The sequence below is a fragment of the Neofelis nebulosa genome, chromosome 8 (genome assembly GCF_028018385.1).
Source record: "Neofelis nebulosa isolate mNeoNeb1 chromosome 8, mNeoNeb1.pri, whole genome shotgun sequence".
In the NCBI taxonomy this organism is placed as follows: Eukaryota; Metazoa; Chordata; class Mammalia; order Carnivora; family Felidae; genus Neofelis; species Neofelis nebulosa.
The window spans coordinates 21,142,541-21,163,294 of record NC_080789.1 but is presented as its reverse complement, the minus strand read 5'-3'; the positions used below and the strand labels follow the sequence as shown (position 1 = coordinate 21,163,294).

Genomic DNA, 20,754 nt, shown 5'->3' with positions numbered 1-20,754 from the left:
TTAACTCAAAATTTTAAAGCTAAGACATTTTTCCCCCTGAACAAATCAGAGAGGATATCTTTTACAACTATTTTTCTAAATGAAGCCTTGAAAAATGATGACATGGTTTTTGACATACAGAAAGGTGTACAGACTAGTATAACACCTGTGTTCTCACCACTTATCTTGAAATAAAATCTTACCAGTACAGTTGAAAGCCATTTCTCCTCAATCTCATCTTCCTCCCTCTCCTCAGCAGTAAACATTGTCCCACTATCCCAACTTTGGAATTTACCATATCCCTGCAGCTTATGTATCTTGGCAATAATCTGGTGTCTGAGTACGGTATGTGGTACGGTGCAGTTAATATCATTATTTTTCTGAAAAAAACTTACCTTATTTCTTTGCTTTTTTGCCATTCTTTTTTAAATTGGCCCCCTGATTTGTACCAGGAATGAGCTTTGCCACTTTATGCTCTCCCGCCATATCTTGTAACATGGGTGAGGAATAAACATGTACTGTTTCAGAGCCTACAGCTATGGGACAAAGGATCAGTTCAACAGGTTGGCATTTTTGCCAATCATGATCTGAAGTCAAATTGGTATGAAGAGGCTTACCATAAATGATCTTAAGGACCTCATGACTGATCTTGTTTCTAAGATGAGTAAGTGGGTTAGGTACAAATCCTATTCAAGTTTCAGGTAGGTGAGTGCCTTCTGTGTTTTGTTTTCCCCAGATTTTATTTTTTTTTAAAAATTTTTTTTTTCAACGTTTTTTATTTATTTTTGGGACAGAGAGAGACAGAGCATGAACGGGGGAGGGGCAGAGAGAGAGGGAGGCACAGAAGCGGAAACAGGCTCCAGGCTCTGAGCCATCAGCCCAGAGCCTGACGCGGGGCTCGAACTCACGGACCGCGAGATCGTGACCTGGCTGAAGTCGGACGCTTAACCGACTGCGCCACCCAGGCGCCCCTGTTTTCCCCAGATTTTAAAGGTTAAGTATAGTACTCTTCCCTTATGATCTCTGGATAAGCTCCTGGTCTTGTGAATGATTCCCAGCAGTGTTACAGTATAGTTTGGACTTGGTCACATGAGAGGTCTTTTTGCCCAAATCTAAGGGAAAGGACTTCCTCAAGTTGGCAAAGAATAGAAATAGATTCCCCCCAAAAGGAAGAAAGACAAAAACAAAACAAAATAAAGGCAATAATTTGCTAATTAAGATGCAGCCCCCCCCCAAAAAAAAAAAAAGAAATGCTGCTGACTCAGCATAATTGGTTTATATGAGAAAAATAGAGACTGAGACTTTTAGGGAAAGATAGAAAAGAGGAGAATAGGTAATCAAATGAGTGAGAAGCAAGAATCATAATTATGATGCAGACTGGGGTCGGGGCCAACTCTAGAATAGATGCTACTCTTGGGATTAAAAGCCTGAGACACAAAAATGGTTTAGAAAGATAATAGTAAGTGACTAGAAAATATCTACAACTGGCTCTTAGTATCTGGGACATGGTGACTACTCATTAATTAACTGATGGTTTACTGATACATCTCAGTTTATAAAAATTTCTCAATAAAATATATATTTGCATATGTGATAATTTTTCCTATGTGAAGATACATTATAGCTTATCTGAATACGATTTTATTAAAGAATCTCTTTTTAAAGGTAATTTAGATGGTCATATTTTGTCATCTTAAAAGTAGTTCTTTGCATTATACAAGAAGAATGTTTTGAAAATATATATACAAAAGACTCTTCTGCTAAAGTTCAAGTGACTGAAGGTTGTGCACAAATTCTTGATTTCTTTCATAAAACGAATTCTGTTGGATTTTTGCATAAAAAGTGCAACTACTAAACATTCTTGTGATAGCTTCTTTGTGAATGTGTCACTGTTCTTGATTTGCACACGCCTTATAATTTAGGCCTTCTTTTGTTTTGGGTTGGCAGTTCCAACTGTTAAAGCTCTTGTCTGATTATGTGGGACTCCTTATTTTAATGGGAGCAGCTTCTTTGCTGCATTTTTAAAAAATGGTCTCGGAAGCTTCTTACTGTGGATCTTTGTTGAGGACAAAGGATTATTTATGCTAAAGGAAAATGTATTCCCCACTGAATTAGCTCGTGGGAAGCATAACAAGCTTATTAGTAATGCTCAATTGTACTTTGGCCTTTTGCTATGGTAGAGGGAAGGAAAAATGACATCAAAAAGCACATTCTGCTGTCCTTTGCCTTCCCGCAAAGAAAACGTGATGTAATATTAGACTTTTGTTAGATTTAGCTCAAGTTCAACTTTGGTACCAGCAGAAATATTCCTGAAAGAAAAGTGGTATGTTTGGTATATCTTAGAGGAGAAAATAACTTTCCTTGGAAATTGATAGCATTATAGCTTTATAAACCATTTTATATTTTTTATTAGAATGTTTTAATGGTGGTTTACATAAAAATAGACTAGTATATTATGCTCGTATAAACAATCAATATTCCTAAATTTTATATGTTATTGTCTATGTTATTGTGAGTGTTTTTAAACTCTTCAACTTTTTTCCTTTCTAAAAATACATTAAAGAATTTTATTAACCTAACTTAATTAATTAAATTGTAGTTTTTTCTTATACATTTCAAAAATAGTACTTTGGAGTTAAAATTGCTGTTTTTTGTTTCTGGTTTTTTTTTTTTTTTTTTTTTGTCTTTAGCACCTTATGGATAAAATAGCTTATGTAGAATTATTATAGAAAGTCCCTGAGTATTGTTTCATAGTTAAAATTGCTGTCTGTCTTTATTACCTTGTTGTCTGGCAGAAGAAGCTAATGGTTAAGCCTGTGACTTTATACAAAGTCCAGATGAACTTATACGATCTCTTTATCTTGACTTCGGTATCAGTTGTGATATTTATGTTTGCATTACAGCTTACATTATGTTTATAGGGGAAATTTTTGGGAGACTTTTATATGTGCTAAGTTTTATTTTACTCGCCAGATGCTTCAAGAATTACTTTGATATCAATGCCAGAAACTACATATTAAATGTGTTTTAGGTTTTCCTCTTTTAAATGAGGAATACTTTCGTAAGTGAGAAGCTAGGGGTGATAATTGAATTCTCCTACAGTCAAACTATTCCAAATAGAAGAAAAAGTTTTAGGTTTTCAGTTAAATGGAAGATTAAAGCAGATTCCTTGTAATTTGGAGGTGGGGGAGTAGGAAAGCTACCACTATTTGCATATTAATGTTTTGTTCTATTTTCAGAAAAGCATTTTCATTTCAACATAGATGGCCATGCAACCTGCAATTCAAGTAAGTGTTTTTCTTGGAAAAATATGTATTTAAATTATGAGATTATAATAAATTTATGATAATTAGCAAAATATTAAAATTATCACAAAATGTGTTTAAGGAACTAGTTTCTTAAGTATCAAATTTTAGTTACAGGAATTAATATATTTTAACTTTCTAGCTCTGAAAAGATTTTAATTTTAACTTTTTTATTAAATATTTGTAAGACTCAAAAGTTCCTTAGAATTTGTGGGTCCATCTTACTTATACTACTGAGGGAAGAGAATTGGAATATGTTGTAGTTTCCCTCTCCTTACAATTTATTATGTGTTTGTAATTAAAAGAGCTATCAATGAAAAGAATTATAAATTATTTATTTTATACAGTTGTCTCTGTGCCCTGTTATGATTGTAAATGACCAGGCATTAAAACTTAAAATTTAGTGTTTTTTTGTTTGCTTTTTGGTCAGGGGAGGCAAGATAAACAGACAAACCAGAATAATCTTAAATTTGAATGATGTCCAGAGTTGGTATTTGCTATATTGTTTCTATATTCTTCTAAATGTTTTCTTTTGATATAAATAGAACATGCTTGAATCTTAAAGATAAAAATCACATTGAAATTCTACCTATAAAGATGCAAGCAGCTAGCTATTAATAAAATTTGCCTTGCAAAGTGAGAACTTTAAAATCAATCATTTCTCATTCTGGGTCTGCCACTCTTGGTTGTGAGATTCTGGCAACTTATTTTACCTCTAAGAGTCTCTGCTTCCTTACCTCCAAGGTAAAGATAATAGCACTTATGTTTCAGGGTCGTTATGAGGAAATCAATGGCATCAATGAGGGAACATGAGCAAAGTGCCTACTAGAATATACGTTGCATAGTAGACACTTCCAAAATTTGGTTGCATCATTGGTACAACAAAATTCTCCAGATATAAAACTGGAGATTAAACTTGTATCTTGAAAGTATTTCTTTCTTTCTTTCTTTCTTTCTTTCTTTCTTTCTTTCTTTCTTTCTTTCTTTCTTTCTTTCTTTCTTTCTTTCTCCCTTCCTCTCTTTCTCTCCCTCTCTTTCTCTCTTTCTTTCTGTTTCTTTCTTTCTTTCTTTCTTTCTTTCTTTCTTTCTTTCTTTCTTTCTTTCTTCTCTCTCTTTCTTTCTTTCTTTCATTCTTAGAAAGATGGCAGTGAGTGAAGCCTAGAGAAGATGATTTATTTATCAAATGTTAGCAACTCTGAACATGATCCTGCTTATACTCCCTCCTGTGTGTACTATGCAGCTGTATCCTCCACTCTGTTAATGAAGAGTTCTATTATACTTTTTTCCTTCTGGGACTTGGAAGTCCATGGCAGTGTTCCAAAAGGTCTTGTTCTTGCCCTTTGAGTCCTCTCAAACCCACACTGAGGATGCTCAAAACTCCTTCATTACTCAAAACCATTGTTAATACCATTTTTTAATCTGATTATTTCTATTTGTCCTCTTTTCACCTCTTTACCCAAGTCTCAGAAATGTCATCAGTTTTTTCTTGATTCCTTATGGTGTGCTTTATATCATTGCCACATTGATCATGTTTTTCTCATTCTATTCTAATGCCATTAATATTTTCTTAACTTGGTAATTTTCTTCAGAGTTTTGTTTTAAAGTTCTATGAAATCTTCTCTGATCCAGATTTTACAGATTCATCTTTATTAATTCTTTATAAGAGTACCCTTGACATCTCTCATGGATGTTTTTTGATTCTCTCTCTGATGAATGTGAGAACTTTGTAGGATTTTCACCTCTTTCTCAGCTAATTATATAAGCCAGTTGCATATTCGTAAGTGCCTTGTAGAGAGGAGACATCCATCAGATAGCTGATTAATTGATTTATTATTTTTTGAAAAATTTATTTATTTTTGAGAGACAGGGTGGGGCAGAGAGAGAGGGAGATGGAAAGAGTCCCAACCAGGCTCTACATTTGTCAGCACAGAGACCCCATGCGGGGCTCAAACCCACAAAATGTGAGATCATGACCTGAGCCCAAATCAGGAGTCAGACGCTTAACCAACTGAGCCACACAGGCACCCGTCAATTGATTTCTTATTAATTTAATACATTAAGATCTTCCCTTGGGGCACCTGGGTGGCTCAGTCAGTTAAGCATCCAGCTCTTGATCAACTCTTGAGGTTATGACCTCACAGTTTGTGGGATTGAGCATGGAGCCCGCTTGGGACTCTCTCTCTCCCTTTCTCTGCTTTTTACCCCCTCCCTTTCAAAATAAATAAATAAACTTAAAAAAAAAAGATCTTCCTTGTCCCTCTTTTTAAATTTATATCCTTCATTCTGATTAGTAAATAGTCATACAGTCTACAAATGAACAATAGTTCCTAATCTCTTTTGTGTCATAGTCCCCTTTGAGAATTTGACAAAAAGCTATGAACTGAGAAAAGGCCCGTTTGTATGTAGGCATAAAATTTTGCCTAAATGTAAGTTGTTTATGTATGTACTCAAGTTCATCTACAGACTACCTATGGGTTAAGAATCTTTGCAATATGACAGCTTTCGCATGTTTGAGAACAACCTTTACACAGACAGTTTCTGCTATTTACATCTAACTTTTAACAACATTAATATGGTACTGACCAGCCCAGGTTATTATAGAATCTTCTATGGCAATAGTAGGAGAATCCAAGTATTCTTCTCTCTAATGTGGCAAGAAATTAGAATGACTTGTTAATATTAACTTCTCCATTTTCACAGATGATTTTTTTCAAAACCACCTTTCTAACTAATGCACATCTTTCCTTGACAAACATTTGCAAATGCTGTGCCTTTTTTCCAGCTCAGCCAAATGGTTAAAAGACAAATAAGATTCTGTTGACTATGAAATACCCTCTAATGTGAGATGCATCTTGATTTTGATGGTACACAGAGTCATTTGCTAATATCCTCAATTAGTCAACAAATATGTGACTTAGTACCATGTGCTATGTCTTCTACTGAGTTCTGGGATTATAAACAGAAATAAGACATGCTTATGAAAGGAAGATTTAGGTAGTAAATCTTTGCTATACTCCCTTTGAAATAATTGTAAGAGAATTCAGAGAAACAAATAAAAAGGACATCTTGTCTTTTTCCTAAAACTTTATAGGGTCTTCATATATTTAGGAGTTCATTCTCCAGTCTCTACCCTTAGTTCCTGAAATAACAGCCCTGAAATAAGTTATGGGTTTTTTGTTTGTTTGTTTGTCTTTGGATATTTTAATTGAGTTTCACTACTCCTGTTTTCCTCTTGTGTTCATTTTCTTTCTTTGCCTTTGGGATTTTTTTTTTTAATGTGTTTGTTTCTCATCATAGGAGATTGAAAGCAGTTCTTTCTTTCTTTCTTTCTTTCTTTCTTTCTTTCTTTCTTTCTTTCTTTCTTTCTTTCTTTCTTTCTTTCATTTCCTCCAAAGTTTGTCTGGATTAACAATGGTGATGTGGATTTTGATTTGGTGTAGTAAGACTTGCCTTAAATAAACCTCAATAAGTTTAATATATTTTAGCAGGAAAATGATCTACATTTAAAAATCAAGAAAGGACTAGATTCACTTGGTATTACCTATACTCATACCTCTTTTTTTAAACATAAAAAAAAACTTTATTTTAAAGTAATCACAAGCCTGAAAAGTAGCTTTAAATGTAGAACAGAGGTATTTGTTTGCTGAACCATTTGAGAATAAGTTGCCAATCTAATGACCCACTACCTCTGAATTCTTTAGTGTGTATTTCTCACAAATAAAGACATCTTCCTGTCAGAACTGCAATAAAATAATTGGAGCCAGGATATTAACATTGGTACAGTACTACCATCCAATCAATATTCAGACCATATTCAAGTATTGCCAGTAGTCCCCATAATGTCTAGTTTTAGAATCACAAGCTACATTTAGCTGCCATGTCCCTTAGTCTCAGTCTAGAACAGTATCTCACACTTTGCTTTCTTTAATGACCTTGACACTTTTGAATATTATAGACCAATTATTTTGTAGAATGTCCCTCAGTTTGGATTTGCCTGTTCTCATGATTAGATTCAGGTTATGCATCTTTGGCAGTAATATCACAGAGGGATATTGTGTTTTCTCATTGCATCATTTCAGGTAGAATGTGATTTTGATTTGTCCCATTATTGATGGTGTTTACCTTTGTTACTTGGTTAAGTTGCTATCTGTCAGGTTTCTCTACTGTAAAATTATTCTTTCTTCTCTTGGTAATAAGCATTTTGTGGGGAAGTACTTTGAAACTATATAAACATCTAATTCCTCATCAAAATCCAAGTTTATTCATATATTTTTATCTATATGAAAGAATAGTTTTTTTTTTATTTTACTCAATGTGTTATAATCCATTTATATCATTGTTTGATGCTCAAATTGCTCTTGATTTAGCCAGTAGAAGTCCCTTTACGCTAACATCTATGTCATTTTGGTATGTCCCGATCATTCTTTGAGCCCTTCTTTGCTTTCTGGTGAAAGATACTCCTGTCATCATAGGATTCATTCTAGTTTTCTCTCATTCCGTAGAAGAGTTATACCTCTCTTCTTTGGCAGTGAGAAAACTGGCTCCCATTTGATAAATCCCTGTGAATGTAACCAGTCTCCCATTGTTGCTCCCTGTATTGATGACTTTCTCAGCTCACTTGGGCTCTGACACCCTGCACTGGGCTGTTCCCTCATCTTCCCCTGTGGACACCCTCATCCTACTCAGGTTCTGATACCGTGCACAGGGCTTTTCCCAGGTGTGGACACTCTCTTATCTCACTCAAGGCCTAATCCTCCATTTCAAGATTCCCTCCTGTGAGAACCCCTCATCACTTCACTTGGGCTCAAATACCCCTTCCTGAGTTGAGAGATGATAGTCTTTTCTCTAAATAATATTATATTAAAATATATCTAATTGTATTTCAAATTTTTGTGAGTGTCGGATTGACAGTATGTTTCTGTCAGTTTTTATTCTTAACCAGGAATTGGCCAGCTAGTAAATATTTTTGGCTTTATGAGCCAATAGGCAAAATGGAGGCTTTTATGTAGGTACTTATGTAGGTACTTATATAACATTATTATATAACATCATTATTATATAACATCATTATATAACAAATTATGTAGGTACTTATATAACAGCCATTTTAAAATGTAAAAATCAGGGTGCCTCAGTGGCTCAGTCGGTTAAGCATCCAACTCTTGATTTCAGTTCAAGTCATGATCTCATGGTTCGTGAGTTCAAGCCCTGCATCGGACTCTATGCTGACTTGGAATTAAAGTATGGAGCCTGCTTGGGATTCTCTTTCTCTCCCTCTCTCTTTGCCCTTCCCCAGCTTGCTCTCTCTCTCTCAAAAATAAACTTAGAAAAAAAATGTAAAAACCATTCTTAGATTGTGGGCCATGCAAAAATCAGATTATTTAGATTTTTTTTTTAGATAATTCTTATATAATGACCAGAAGCTTATAAAATGTCATTTATGCATTTATTCATTCATTTATCCATTGTATAACAAATACTGCTAGGCCCAATGCTAGACACTACAAAGATGTATCTTAACCCATTTTAGAGCTGAGAAGCTGAGGTCTTATCAGGTAACTTATTTTTTTTAAATGTTTGTTTATTTTTGAGAGAGAGAGACAGAGCATGAGCAGGGGAGGAACAGAAAGAGAAGGAAACACCACGAGATCATGACCTGAACCAGTGGGACACTTAACTGAGCCACCCAGACACCCCTGATCAAGTAACTTATTAAACTTAGCTAGCAGGTGAAGGAAAATGGTATTTGTTGGCCTTTATCCTGTTGGTTGATATCGATTCATTGATTAGGGATTTACTTATATTTACCACAGTATTGAATACTGAAAATATCTCGAGTGTCTAGATTAATAGTTTTCTTCTAGTTTATAAATTTCTGTGAATTGCTGCAGTTTAGTATATGTGTATATAATATATGGTCTATAATTCATCATTTAAATATAGATGTGAGTTATGCTGACTTTTAAAAAAGTTGCTGTTTTTCTCTAGGTGTGGTTTGGAGAAGACCTGCCTCTAAGTCCGCGGAGTCCTCTGACCCCCAGACATGGGCCAGGTTTGGCTGATGTTTGTCAGTATGATGAGTGGATAGCTGTGAGGCATGAAGCCACCCTGTTGCCCATGCAAGAAGATCTGTCAATATGGCTATCTGGTTTGTTAGGTAAGGCCTGAAAAGATACTCAAAATTGTATTTTTTATTTAGTAAATATTTATTGAGAATCTTACTTACTCTTTGTTGGGGAGTGATTGTTCCAGAGCCTGGGGATAATTTAGTGAAGGAAATATATGATATTCTTGTTCTCAACAAGCTTACATTCTAGTTGGGGAAATATTCCAATTCACCCTGAACCTTAGGACTTGGATAGTAAGGAAGTTTGAGGCTTAACAGAAGGGGTCAGTAGTGATCTTTGAATAATTAACATTTCAGTTGTTAATGTTAAAATCTTTTTTTAAAGTATATAGGTCTGATATTGGGGTCTATATTACTGACCTCCCCCACCTTAATCTTATATAAGGAATGAAATTCTGAGTAGAATATATACTGTAGTTAAAATGATTGCTATTTCTGAGGCATTGAGGAGTAGAGGCATGTAAACCCTAGGAGGAAGTGTCAGGTTAGAGAATATCTGGCATCATATTTCTTTACTCAATTAGAATTGAGGAGTGCTCTGAACTTTCTCTCCAGAAAAAAAGCTCGCTCTCTCTCTTTTTAAATGTTTGTTTTGAGAGAGAGAGATAAAGAGAACAAGCATGAGTGGGGAGGGGCAGAGAGAGAGAGAAACAGAGAAAGAGAATCCTAAGCAGGCTCTGTGTAGTCAGCTTAGAGCCTGACATAGGACTCCATCCCATGAACCATGAGATCATGACCTGAGCTGAAATCAAGAGTCTGATGCTTAACCGACTGAGCCACCCACATGCCCCCTAAAGCTCTCTTTTTAAATGCAAAATTTCATGTAGCACTCCAAAGTTTTTGTAAAAAGGAATATATAAAGCTTATCTATGGCCTTCTCAAGATAATTAAAAAAAACTGCACAGTTTTTATCAGCCTGATGATTTGGTAACTTTTTTTTTAAGTTTATTATGTAATAATAATGGTTCTAAAGAAAGGTTTGAGAGGTGAAAAGATGGTATTCCCTGGGTGGTTGTTATGTTATTACCTATAATTTTAAAATTGTAACAATGTCTATCTTATATAAAGAGAATATTTTTCTTGTGTAAGCAGTAACGTGCAATGAATCAAAACTTAACATTAACAGTTAATATTGAAAAATAAAACACTCTAGTTTTTAAAAAATGAAATAAATGGTCATTTTATTTTTCCTTCTATATCACAGATATTTTTGTTTCAGTTGTCTTTCATGTAGTTTGGCATTACCTATTTTAACTGTAATTTCTAAGAGTGAATATTTGGTCTGATCTAAATTTGTTTTGTGTTTCAGCTATAATCTAATTACATTTAATTAAATTTTAACCATATTGTTTGAATTTACTGTTTCTAGTAGATCTTAACTTTAAAATATGTTTTTAGGTATTGAAGTTAAGGCAGAACGATTATTGGAAGAACTTGATAATGGAGTACTACTATGCCAACTGATTGATGTTCTTCAAAACATGGTGAAAACATGCAACTCTGAAGATCCTGGGGTAAGAACATGTTTGACAGTAGTGACTTTATACCTGTGTACATATTAGTTTGTTTATGTACATTTCTTATCATGTCTGAAAGGTTGTGAACTTCCACCCAAGTATCTACAAGACGTTAGATAATTTACCTAATCTTTTTGAGCATCTGAAAAAAATATTCTCACTTGCAAAATGGAGGTATTGACATTTACCTTGTTAGATTTATTTGTGAAGATTTGGTGAAATTAAATGAGGTAACGTATGGATGGTATTTAGCTTAGCATTTAGTGTGAGTTAATATCCAGTAACTAGTTAGCTGTTCCTGAGAACAGTATTCTCACTTGTGAGAGTTAAATGAGAAAAAAGCTTGTGTTGGTCCCTGGCACACAGTTTGGGGCTATTATTATTATTATTATTATTATTATTATTATTACCATTACTATTACCATCATCAGCATTATCATCATCATCATCATATTCTCCATATATATATCGTCTTGATGGTAAATTCTATAATTTGGTTGAATGAATAATAATTTTTTTAGACATTTTTCTTCCATTGACCCTAAATTCATGATTTGAAGTAGATGAGGTTTCTTCTTTTCATCAGACATTGGTCACTGATGAGATCTGAGGTCTGTGAATGTGGGGTCTGGACCCTCACACAGTGTTGGTAGAAATATAAATTGGTATCATCTTGCTGGGAGACAGTGGGTGATAGACAGCACACTGAAAATAAAGCACATCTTTTGATACATAACGTAATTCTCCCAGGAATTTATTCTAGGAAAATAACCACAAATTCACACAAATGAGTGTGCAAAAAAGTTAAGAGCAGCTTAAATGCTTATCAATAAAGAAATTATTAAAAATTAATTATGGTACCTAAACAGAGTGGAATGTATTATCCATTCATTAGAAATGACTATTTTAATCTGTTATTTTTCACCCCAAAAGATGCCTACAGTCTACTGTTAAGTGTGTATGTGCACATACACAAATCATATTGCAGCCTAGCATGTTTATGTAGCATTCTGTCGGTGCAGATATGTATACTCTGTGCGTAGCAATGCTTGTTAACATGTGAGTGAGAAGATTTCAGTTGACAATTACAAAAACTCACAAGACTGTTTTAATTCTGGAAAATACAGCAACAGGAAGGGTATATAAGGAACTGGTAATAGTGGTTAGCTCTAGGTAAAGAGAGGAACTGAGTGATAGAAGTGGGAGAAAGACTTATACCCTATGGTGCCTATTGCATTTTAAAAAATCTTATGCATAAATTGCTTTTTCAAGTAAAAATTTAAAACAGAACTAAAACCACTCCACCTTAGCAAGATTATCTAACTATTCTTGGTCCAGATAGTCAAAGAATTAGGATTCTATAAAACTTAGACCATCAGTTTTCAAAGAACTTGAATTAAGAATGGGTTACTACTTCCTTATTTGACAGTCTCTCCAAGAAACTCAGAACCATATTTATGACTCTGCAGATAAGGAAATGAGCAAAACTGAGTTAACATAACATTAACCTTTAACATAGCAATAATTTTGTGTTTGTATTTACCTGCATATGGAGAGACATTTAGATGTGCTTTGGAATTATTAGACTGTCATTTTTTTATTTTAATTAAGACTGCTGTGTCATTTTAAGAAGAAAGAGGTTAGAGATGCTTAATCCTGCTGCTAGTTTTGACTAGATTGATTTTCTAGGAATCATCTTCTGAAATATATTTAAAGTAAAATAAAATAATTTTTGAAAATATCTTTTCTTCCTAATGTGTACTTTTAAGTGACATTCAATACATCAAACATTTACTTAGTAACATCATAATGGATATCTAATAAAAATACTTTTGATCTGCATTTTTGAAATTATTCTTTCACCTTTTCCAGAATTTTCCAATGAGAAAAGTGCCCTGTAAGAAAGATGCTGTCTCAGGTTCATTCTTTGCTAGAGACAATACTGCAAACTTCCTTCACTGGTGTAGGCACATTGGGGTTGATGAGACTTACCTCTTTGAATCTGAAGGTTTAGGTAAGTGTTGTTATCATTGTGTTTAATGTTTATTAGGGTACTTTTGTATGCCTCACATCTAATTTTTTTTTTCCCCAAATAAGGACTCAAATTCCATATCTCATTTTCTTAGAAAAATTTATACTTTAAATATATGTAAAACAGTTGGAGAATCAGATTCTAAACCATATATATTAGGCTTTTCATTTATAGTTAAAGATCTCATATATTTAGAATGCTGTAGAAATATTTTACTTCCTAAATGAGTTGTTCAAGGGAAGGTTCTGGACTAATCCTTTACTAATGAATCTTTTCATTCAGAATTATTCTACAAAGTCTAAATTATTAGTAATTTCTTTTTAACTGAATAATTATAGAAATAACAGAAGGCTAAATAGTTTATGCTCATGGTGGTATCTAGATTTACCTTATACACAGTAGCTGACAAATTGATTATATAAGTGGATTCATGTTTTTGACAATTCATTTTATTTATTTATTTATTTTTTAATTTTTTTTTTTTTTCAACATTTTTTATTTATTTTTGGGACAGAGAGAGACAGAGCATGAACGGGGGAGGGGCAGAGAGAGAGGGAGACACAGAATCGGAAACAGGCTCCAGGCTCCGAGCCATCAGCCCAGAGCCTGACGCGGGGCTCGAACTCACGGGCCGCGAGATCGTGACCTGGCTGAAGTCGGACGCTTAACCGACTGCGCCACCCAGGCGCCCCTTGACAATTCATTTTTTTTTTTTTTTTTTTTTAAACTTTTTTTTTTTTTTTTTCAACATTTTTATTTATTTTTGGGACAGTGAGAGACAGAGCATGAACGGGGGAGGGGCAGAGAGAGAGGGAGACACAGAATCGGAAACAGGCTGCAGTCTCCGAGCCATCAGCCCAGAGCCTGACGCGGGGCTCGAACTCACGGACCGCGAGATCGTGACCTGGCTGAAGTCGGACGCTTAACCGACTGCGCCACCCAGGCGCCCCGACAATTCATTTTAAAAAGTCATGTTCTACTGAAGAATTACTGACATATTGTCTCATGTACTTTAAGTTAGTAGAAGCATTTGTGTGGACTAAAGTGTTAGGTATCTTAGATACCTAAGTTTTAGATTACTATATGTATATATTTCCTCAAAGCATTTGTATATGTATATCCATACACATATAGAATTGATAATGTTTTGATAGGAACAGTAGTGTACCACGGGTTGGCGAGGGTCATGGGAGTAGTAATGTGCCCTGGTAGAGACAAGTATTTTATCGCTGACATTGTTTAGAATTGCTGGTTCATGGTGATAATAAAAACCAAACCAATTTTTAGACGGTTTTATTATTGTTTTAAAATTCTCTGAACTTAAAAAAAAAGGAGTAACTAGTTCCACTACCTTAAGCAAAGACTCAGGCTATTAGGTAACCATCTGTTCATAGTTTCATATCAAACATAAACTGAGAAAATAAACTAAAAAAAGAACAAAATAAATTCTCTCACTGTGCACACCCTTGTTGCCTGCACATAGGGTAGGCTGCTCCCACTGCTACCCATTTGATATGTCTCTGGATATTCCTATCCACTGTACAATTAAAAAAAAATGTAATGAGTTACTATTTTACCCCCATTTTCACCCTGCTTTAATCCAGGTGTGCTGATTGTTATTGACAATGAGGTTGATTTAATGTCTTATACAGCTTGTAGAGATCAAGGGGAAGAGGACATGCTTTGAAGTCTCTACTTTCTAATTTTTGTTTCTGAAAGGATATAAAATTGTATGTTTCTCATTCTAAGTAGATGGCATCTTCTGACTGTCCTGAAGGTCAGTATAAGACTAAATAAAGCACTGTCAGTAACATTAATTCATTTCTAGGCATTGAACTGATGACCTAATGTTTTTACTTTCTAAAAGTTTCAGAGATAAGACTCTTAATTTTTTACATTTTGCTAGGGAAAACAATTAAAAAAGCAAACATGCTATTTTAAGGTACTTTTAAGTGTTTAGAGAAACAAGTTTAATAAAAATTGCAGGACACATTCCTTTTGGTATGAATTTTAAATTAAAATAAGGCCTTGCTATTGCTTTGGAAGAGTATACTTTGTGCTTGGGTTATATAATAGATAATATTCATAAATCAAAGAACAATTGCCATTTCCATTGGGGAAGTCAGTATGCATATTATTCATCACATATACCATTATTCTGTTAGGGTTCAGAAGTTTCCTAGAGTTTTTAACTCTAAGGACAAGAAAAGAAAGGTAGATGATCCACAACTACCATATTGGTGCATTTAGTTGAGTTCTAATGGTCAAGGTTTTTGTTTCTCTGACTTTGTTTTTCATTAAGTATCTTTGAACCATTAGGTTAACATTTGGGTTCCTTTAAAAAAAATCAAACAAAATTTTCTAATGTGCTAAAGTATACAGAACAAAACTTAGCATCTTAACCATTTTAAGCATAATAGGTTTTGTTGATAGCATTTAAAAAAATTGATAGGTACTTCATGTAACATAAAGTTCTTCATTTCAAAATGTACACTTAACTGGTTTTTAGTACATTCACTGTGTGATGCAACACTCACCACTAATTAATTCCAGAACATTTCCATCATTCACAAAAGAAAACTCAAAGCTATTAACAAGTAGTCCCAATTACTGCCTACCTTCATCTTCTGGCAACCACTAATCTACTTTCTTTCTCTATCGATTTGCATATTGTGGAGATTCTGTATAAATAGAACCATAACATATGTGGCTTTTTGTGTCTGGCTTTTTTTCATTTAACATGTTTCTAAATTTTTTTTTTTTCAACGTTTTTTATTTATTTTTGGGACAGAGAGAGACAGAGCATGAACGGGGAAGGGGCAGAGAGAGAGGGAGACACACAGAATTGGAAACAGGCTCCAGGCTCCGAGCCATCAGCCCAGAGCCTGACGCGGGGCTCGAACTCACGGACCGCGAGATCGTGACCTGGCTGAAGTCGGACGCTTAACCGACTGCGCCACCCAGGCGCCCCTCATTTAACATGTTTCATTTATGTTGTAGCATTCAACAGTACTTCATTCCTTTTTGTGGCTGAATGATATTGTATGTGTCGATATACTGCATTGTTTAAAATACATTATCATCTGATAGACATTTTGATTGTTTTTTCTTTTTGGTCATTATGAATAATGCTGCTATGTACATTTGTATGCAAGTTTTTGAGTGAATGTATGTTTTTAATTCTCTCAGGGATATACCAAAAGTGGAATTGTTGAATCACGTAGTAATTCTATGTTTATCTTTTTGAGGAACTACCAAACTTTTCACAGTGACTGCACCATTTTACATTCCCACTGGTGAAACACACCTTCATATCTTGTTATTTATTTGTTTTTTATGACTATCCTAGTGGAGATGTGAAGCGGTGGCTTATTATGGTTCTGATTCGCATTTCCTTAATGACCAATGATATTGGCCATCTTTTCATGGCTTATTGACCTTTTATTTGTCTTCTTTGGAGAAATCTTTATTCAAATCTTTTGCTCATTTTTTGGGGGGTCTTTTATCTTTTTTGGTTGCCTTGTAAGAGTTCTTTATTTATTCTGAATAATAGGCCCTTATCAAATACATGATTTGCAAATATTTTTACCCAGTCTTTGGGTTGCCTTTCACTGTCTTGATAGTGTCCTTTGATTCATGAAAGTTTTTATTTTAAGTTTAGTTTATCTTTTCTTTGATTACTTGTGCTTTTGGTGTCATATTTAAAATACTATGGCCTAATCCAGGGCCACACAGATTTTTACCTCTTATTCCTTCTAAGAGTTTTATAGTTTTAGCCTTTATCTTTAGGTCTTTGATCCATTTTGAGTTATCTTTTGTATATGTTGTGAAGTAAGGGTGTAAATTCATTCTTTTGCGTGTAGACATCCAGTTGTGCTAGCACCATTTGTTGAAAAAACTGTTCTTTTCCTTATTGTGTTGTCTTGCCACTGTTTTTGAAAATCAATTGAACATAAATGTCTGGATTTATTTCTGGACACTCAGTTCCATTCCACTGGTCTATATGTCTATCCTTATGCCAGTAACACATTGTCTTGCTTAACTGTAGCTTTGTAGTAAGTTTTGAAATTGGGAAATGTGAGTCTTCCAACTTTGTTTTTATTTTGGCTATTCTGTCTTACAATTCTATATGAATTTTATCAGCTTATCCATTTCTTTAAAGAAGGCTATTGGAATTTTGATAGGGATTGCATTGAATCTGTAGGTCAGTTTTGGAGAGTATTGTCATCTTAACAATATTATGTCTTCCAATCCATGAACACAGGATGTCTTTCCATTTATTTGTATCTTCTTTCAACAATATTTTGTACTTTTCAGTAAACAAGTCATACAATTCTTTGATTAAGTTTATTCCTAAGTACTTTATTCTTCTTGAAGCATTGCAAACTGAATTATTTTTAAATTACATTTTCAGATTGTTTATTTCTAGTATATAAAGTGAAATGATTTTTGTATACTCATCTTGTATCCTGCAACTTTGCTGAACCTGCTTGTTTGCCTTTTTTTTTTTTTAATAAATTCCTTAGGGATTAAAAAAAATTTTTTTTTTTTAATGTTTATTTATTTTTGAGACAGAGACAGAGCATGAACGGGGGAGGGTCACAGAGAGAGGGAGACACAGAATCTGAAACAGGATCCAGGCTCTGAGCTGTCAACACAGAGCCTGATGCGGGGCTCGAACCCATGAACCGTGAGATCATGACCTGAGCCGAAGTCGGACGCTTAACCGACTGAGCCACCCAGGCGCCCCCCTTAGGGATTTTAGATGCAAAGGACAATGTCATCTGTGAATAGAGATAGTTTTTCTTCTTCCTTTCCCATATGGATGTCTTTTATTTGTTTTTCTTGCCTACATGCCCTGCCTAGAACCTCCAGTACAATTCCAAATAGAAGAGGAGAGTGTGGACATCCTTATCTTTTCCCTATTCTTAGGAGGAAGATTCTCAGTCTTTTACCATTAAGAATGATGTTAACTATGGATTTTTCAAAGATGTACATTTTCAGATTTATAAAGTTTCCTTCTATTCCCAGTTTGTTGAGTCTTTTCTTCTCCTCCTCCTCCTTCTTCTAATTCTTCTCAAGTAAAGGGTATTGGATTTTGTCAAATTCTTTTTCTGTGTCTACTGAGATAATTGTGTGTTTCTTTTATTTTATTAATATGGTGCATTATATTGGTTGATTTTCATATGTTCAACCAACTTTGCATTCTTGGGATAAATCCCACTTGCTCCAGGATTTAGTTTTTCAGGATTGCATTGAAGATTTTTGTATCTATATTCGTAAAAGATACTGGTCTTTAGTTTTCCTGTGATATATTTGTCTGACTTTGGTATCAGGGTAATATTGACCTCATAGAATGAGTTAGGAAGTGCTCCTTCTTTTCTGTTTTTGAAAAAGTTTGAGAAGGTCATTAACACATAGTCCTAAGCTAAAGAGAGTTTAGAATAAAATTGAAGTGATATATCTCTTAATATCTCTTATTGAGAGATCTGAAATATAATAATTTAATGTTACTAAGATCTTAGGTGTTTAGACCTAAAATGCTACAAATTTGGGTACATGGTAAGTTTTCATTTTCTTCTTGTTAGCCAGTTTTTTTTAAATTTATGGAAGATGATAATATGTAGAGAAAATAAAAATGTCTTTTCTAAGTCTCCATACAAGTAAACCTAGTGTCTTCATTATTCTTTTCTTTTACTTCTTCCATGCCAGAAATACATTTCCCTATTTAATTTTGCCCTTTAAAATATGTGGTCTTATTTTCTCACAGTTTTGCACAAAGACCCAAGACAGGTGTATCTTTGTCTTCTAGAAATTGGTCGAATTGTGTCAAGGTATGCATTCACATTATTTCAGAACTTCAATGTTATAAACTTTTTAAAAACAACTTTATTTTAGATAGAACACTATTTCTATAAATAAAAGAAAATACTTTTTAAAAAAATGTTTATTTATCTTAAAAGAGAGAGAAAGAGTGGGGAAAGAGCAGAGAGCGAAGGAAAGAGAGAATCCCAAGAAGGCTCCATGCTGTCAGCACATAGCCCAATGTGGGGCTCGAACTCCTGAGCTGTGAGATCATGACCCGAGCCCAAATCAAGAGTTGGATGCTTAACTGACTGAACCACCAGGCATCCCTAAAAGAAAAGAATTTTTGATTGAAATAACTTAATCTCTTATTTATTCTTCTTCTTCCTTTTTTTTTTTATATTAACTTTGTTCTATTTGTGTGAGCTGTGTCATGTGTCAACATCTGCTCACCCATATACTTTGCCTTCGTTTAATATTAAACTGTAAAAGTAGTTACTTAAAGTTTTTAGACTAAGAATAGGGTAAGAGCATGTAAAACTCTTAGCACTTCAAGGCAAGACAAATCCTCTGGACACAAAGAGGGTCTGATAAGAAGGTGGAGGCTTGGTGTCCTCCATACCTGGCTCAGCCCCGTCTTTACTCTCAAGCTGACTTTAACCGACTGAACCACCCAGTCACCCTAACTCTTGAGCTGACTTTAAAGGTCACTGACTTTTGGGATCCCAGTTGAAATTTGGGAGCATCCAGTAGTACAAATATATAGTATGATGTGATTATATCTTAAATTTTTGGCAGTCCATGAGACATTAAAAAGCATTTCCAGATGTTCCAGTGAAACAACTGGTAGAAGAGAATCATAAGGACTTCACTTTAAAAATAAAACATCACCTATCATGATATGCAGGGAAGTGTTTGGGTCAGACTTTTCTTGAAGAATGAGATCTCCTAATTGGTTTCCAGATACGGGATTGAGCCGCCAGTATTAGTAAAACTTGAGAAAGAAATTGAACTGGAAGAGACCTTACTTAATACTTCTGGGCCTGAAGATTCCATTAGCATTCCGAAATCATGCTGTCAGCATGAAGAACTTCATGAAGCTGTAAGTAATCACTCTATTTTCTCTCTCAACTATGATATGTCAAAGTCTCATAGTTTGCCACAGGTGATGTTCCATTTAAAAGAAAATGTTTCTTATTCAGAACATACACCAGTACTAATTTCCAGTCCCTGGTGAGTTTAGGGCACTATCTGTTAAAGGTAATTTGTTGTTTCTTGTTTAAGATAAAGGATGGATGTGTAGTTGAGAAGTGGAGAGGCAAATAGGCTGGAATCCACCGTGAAGGGTACTGTAGGCCAAAGAATGTATTAATTCTTGTTTAAAACATGTTACTATTATAATATGATTTGCAAATTATGAGGATTACTCTCATGGTCATGTAGAGATTATATTGGTTTTATTGTAATAATCCAGGTGTGAGATGATGAGAACCTAAACTCAAGCAGCAGTAGTGAAGGTGAAGCAGAATGAACAATTATAGGACGTATTTAGAGGTAGAATTGAAGGAATCCTAATTCTGATGAGGGAGAAAATCTAGGGTGATTTCCAAGGTTTCTATGTAAATGGTACACTGATACTTGAAGAATATAGGAGGAATAGCTGTGGGAGCAAATTGATGGGGTTTTTGTGAATGTTGCCCAGACAGAATATATGCAGACTTTTAGATAAGGGGTCTCAACTGGAAAGCCTTTTAACTTGACCTGTTCGTCATCATGTAGAAGTTAGAGTTGCAGTTGCTCAGGCTGGGTCTTCTGCAATGACTGTAGTCTAGTAAATGATGGAGGTGAACTGAGTAGCAAACATTTCTTTCTGCTTCCACTGTTGCTTAGAATTATGGTCTTTTTCAGACTGTAGTATTTATGAAAGTGCTTAATGTACACAATTATTTAAGAAATAACGAATAAGGGGCGCCTGGGTGGCTCAGTCGG

At 34.5% G+C, this 20,754-nt stretch overlaps 1 protein-coding gene across 2 annotated transcripts in view; it reads left to right on the top strand.

Moving 5' to 3' along the window:
• The window catches only part of GAS2L3 (growth arrest specific 2 like 3), a 39,426-nt gene that overhangs the window by 11,440 nt on the left and 7,232 nt on the right, over positions 1-20,754 (top strand). Inside the window, exons 1-7 of one of the 2 annotated variants that reach the window (XM_058741651.1) lie at positions 2,172-2,302; positions 3,219-3,266; positions 9,273-9,441; positions 10,810-10,925; positions 12,801-12,942; positions 18,731-18,794; positions 19,729-19,867. In XM_058741651.1, coding sequence (XP_058597634.1) covers positions 3,243-3,266; positions 9,273-9,441; positions 10,810-10,925; positions 12,801-12,942; positions 18,731-18,794; positions 19,729-19,867 — 654 coding nt within the window. In that variant the 5' untranslated portion in view covers positions 2,172-2,302; positions 3,219-3,242. Of the gene's footprint in view, positions 1-2,171; positions 2,303-3,218; positions 3,267-9,272; positions 9,442-10,809; positions 10,926-12,800; positions 12,943-18,730; positions 18,795-19,728; positions 19,868-20,754 lie in introns of those variants that run through there. The other variant, XM_058741650.1, reaches the window with a different exon arrangement.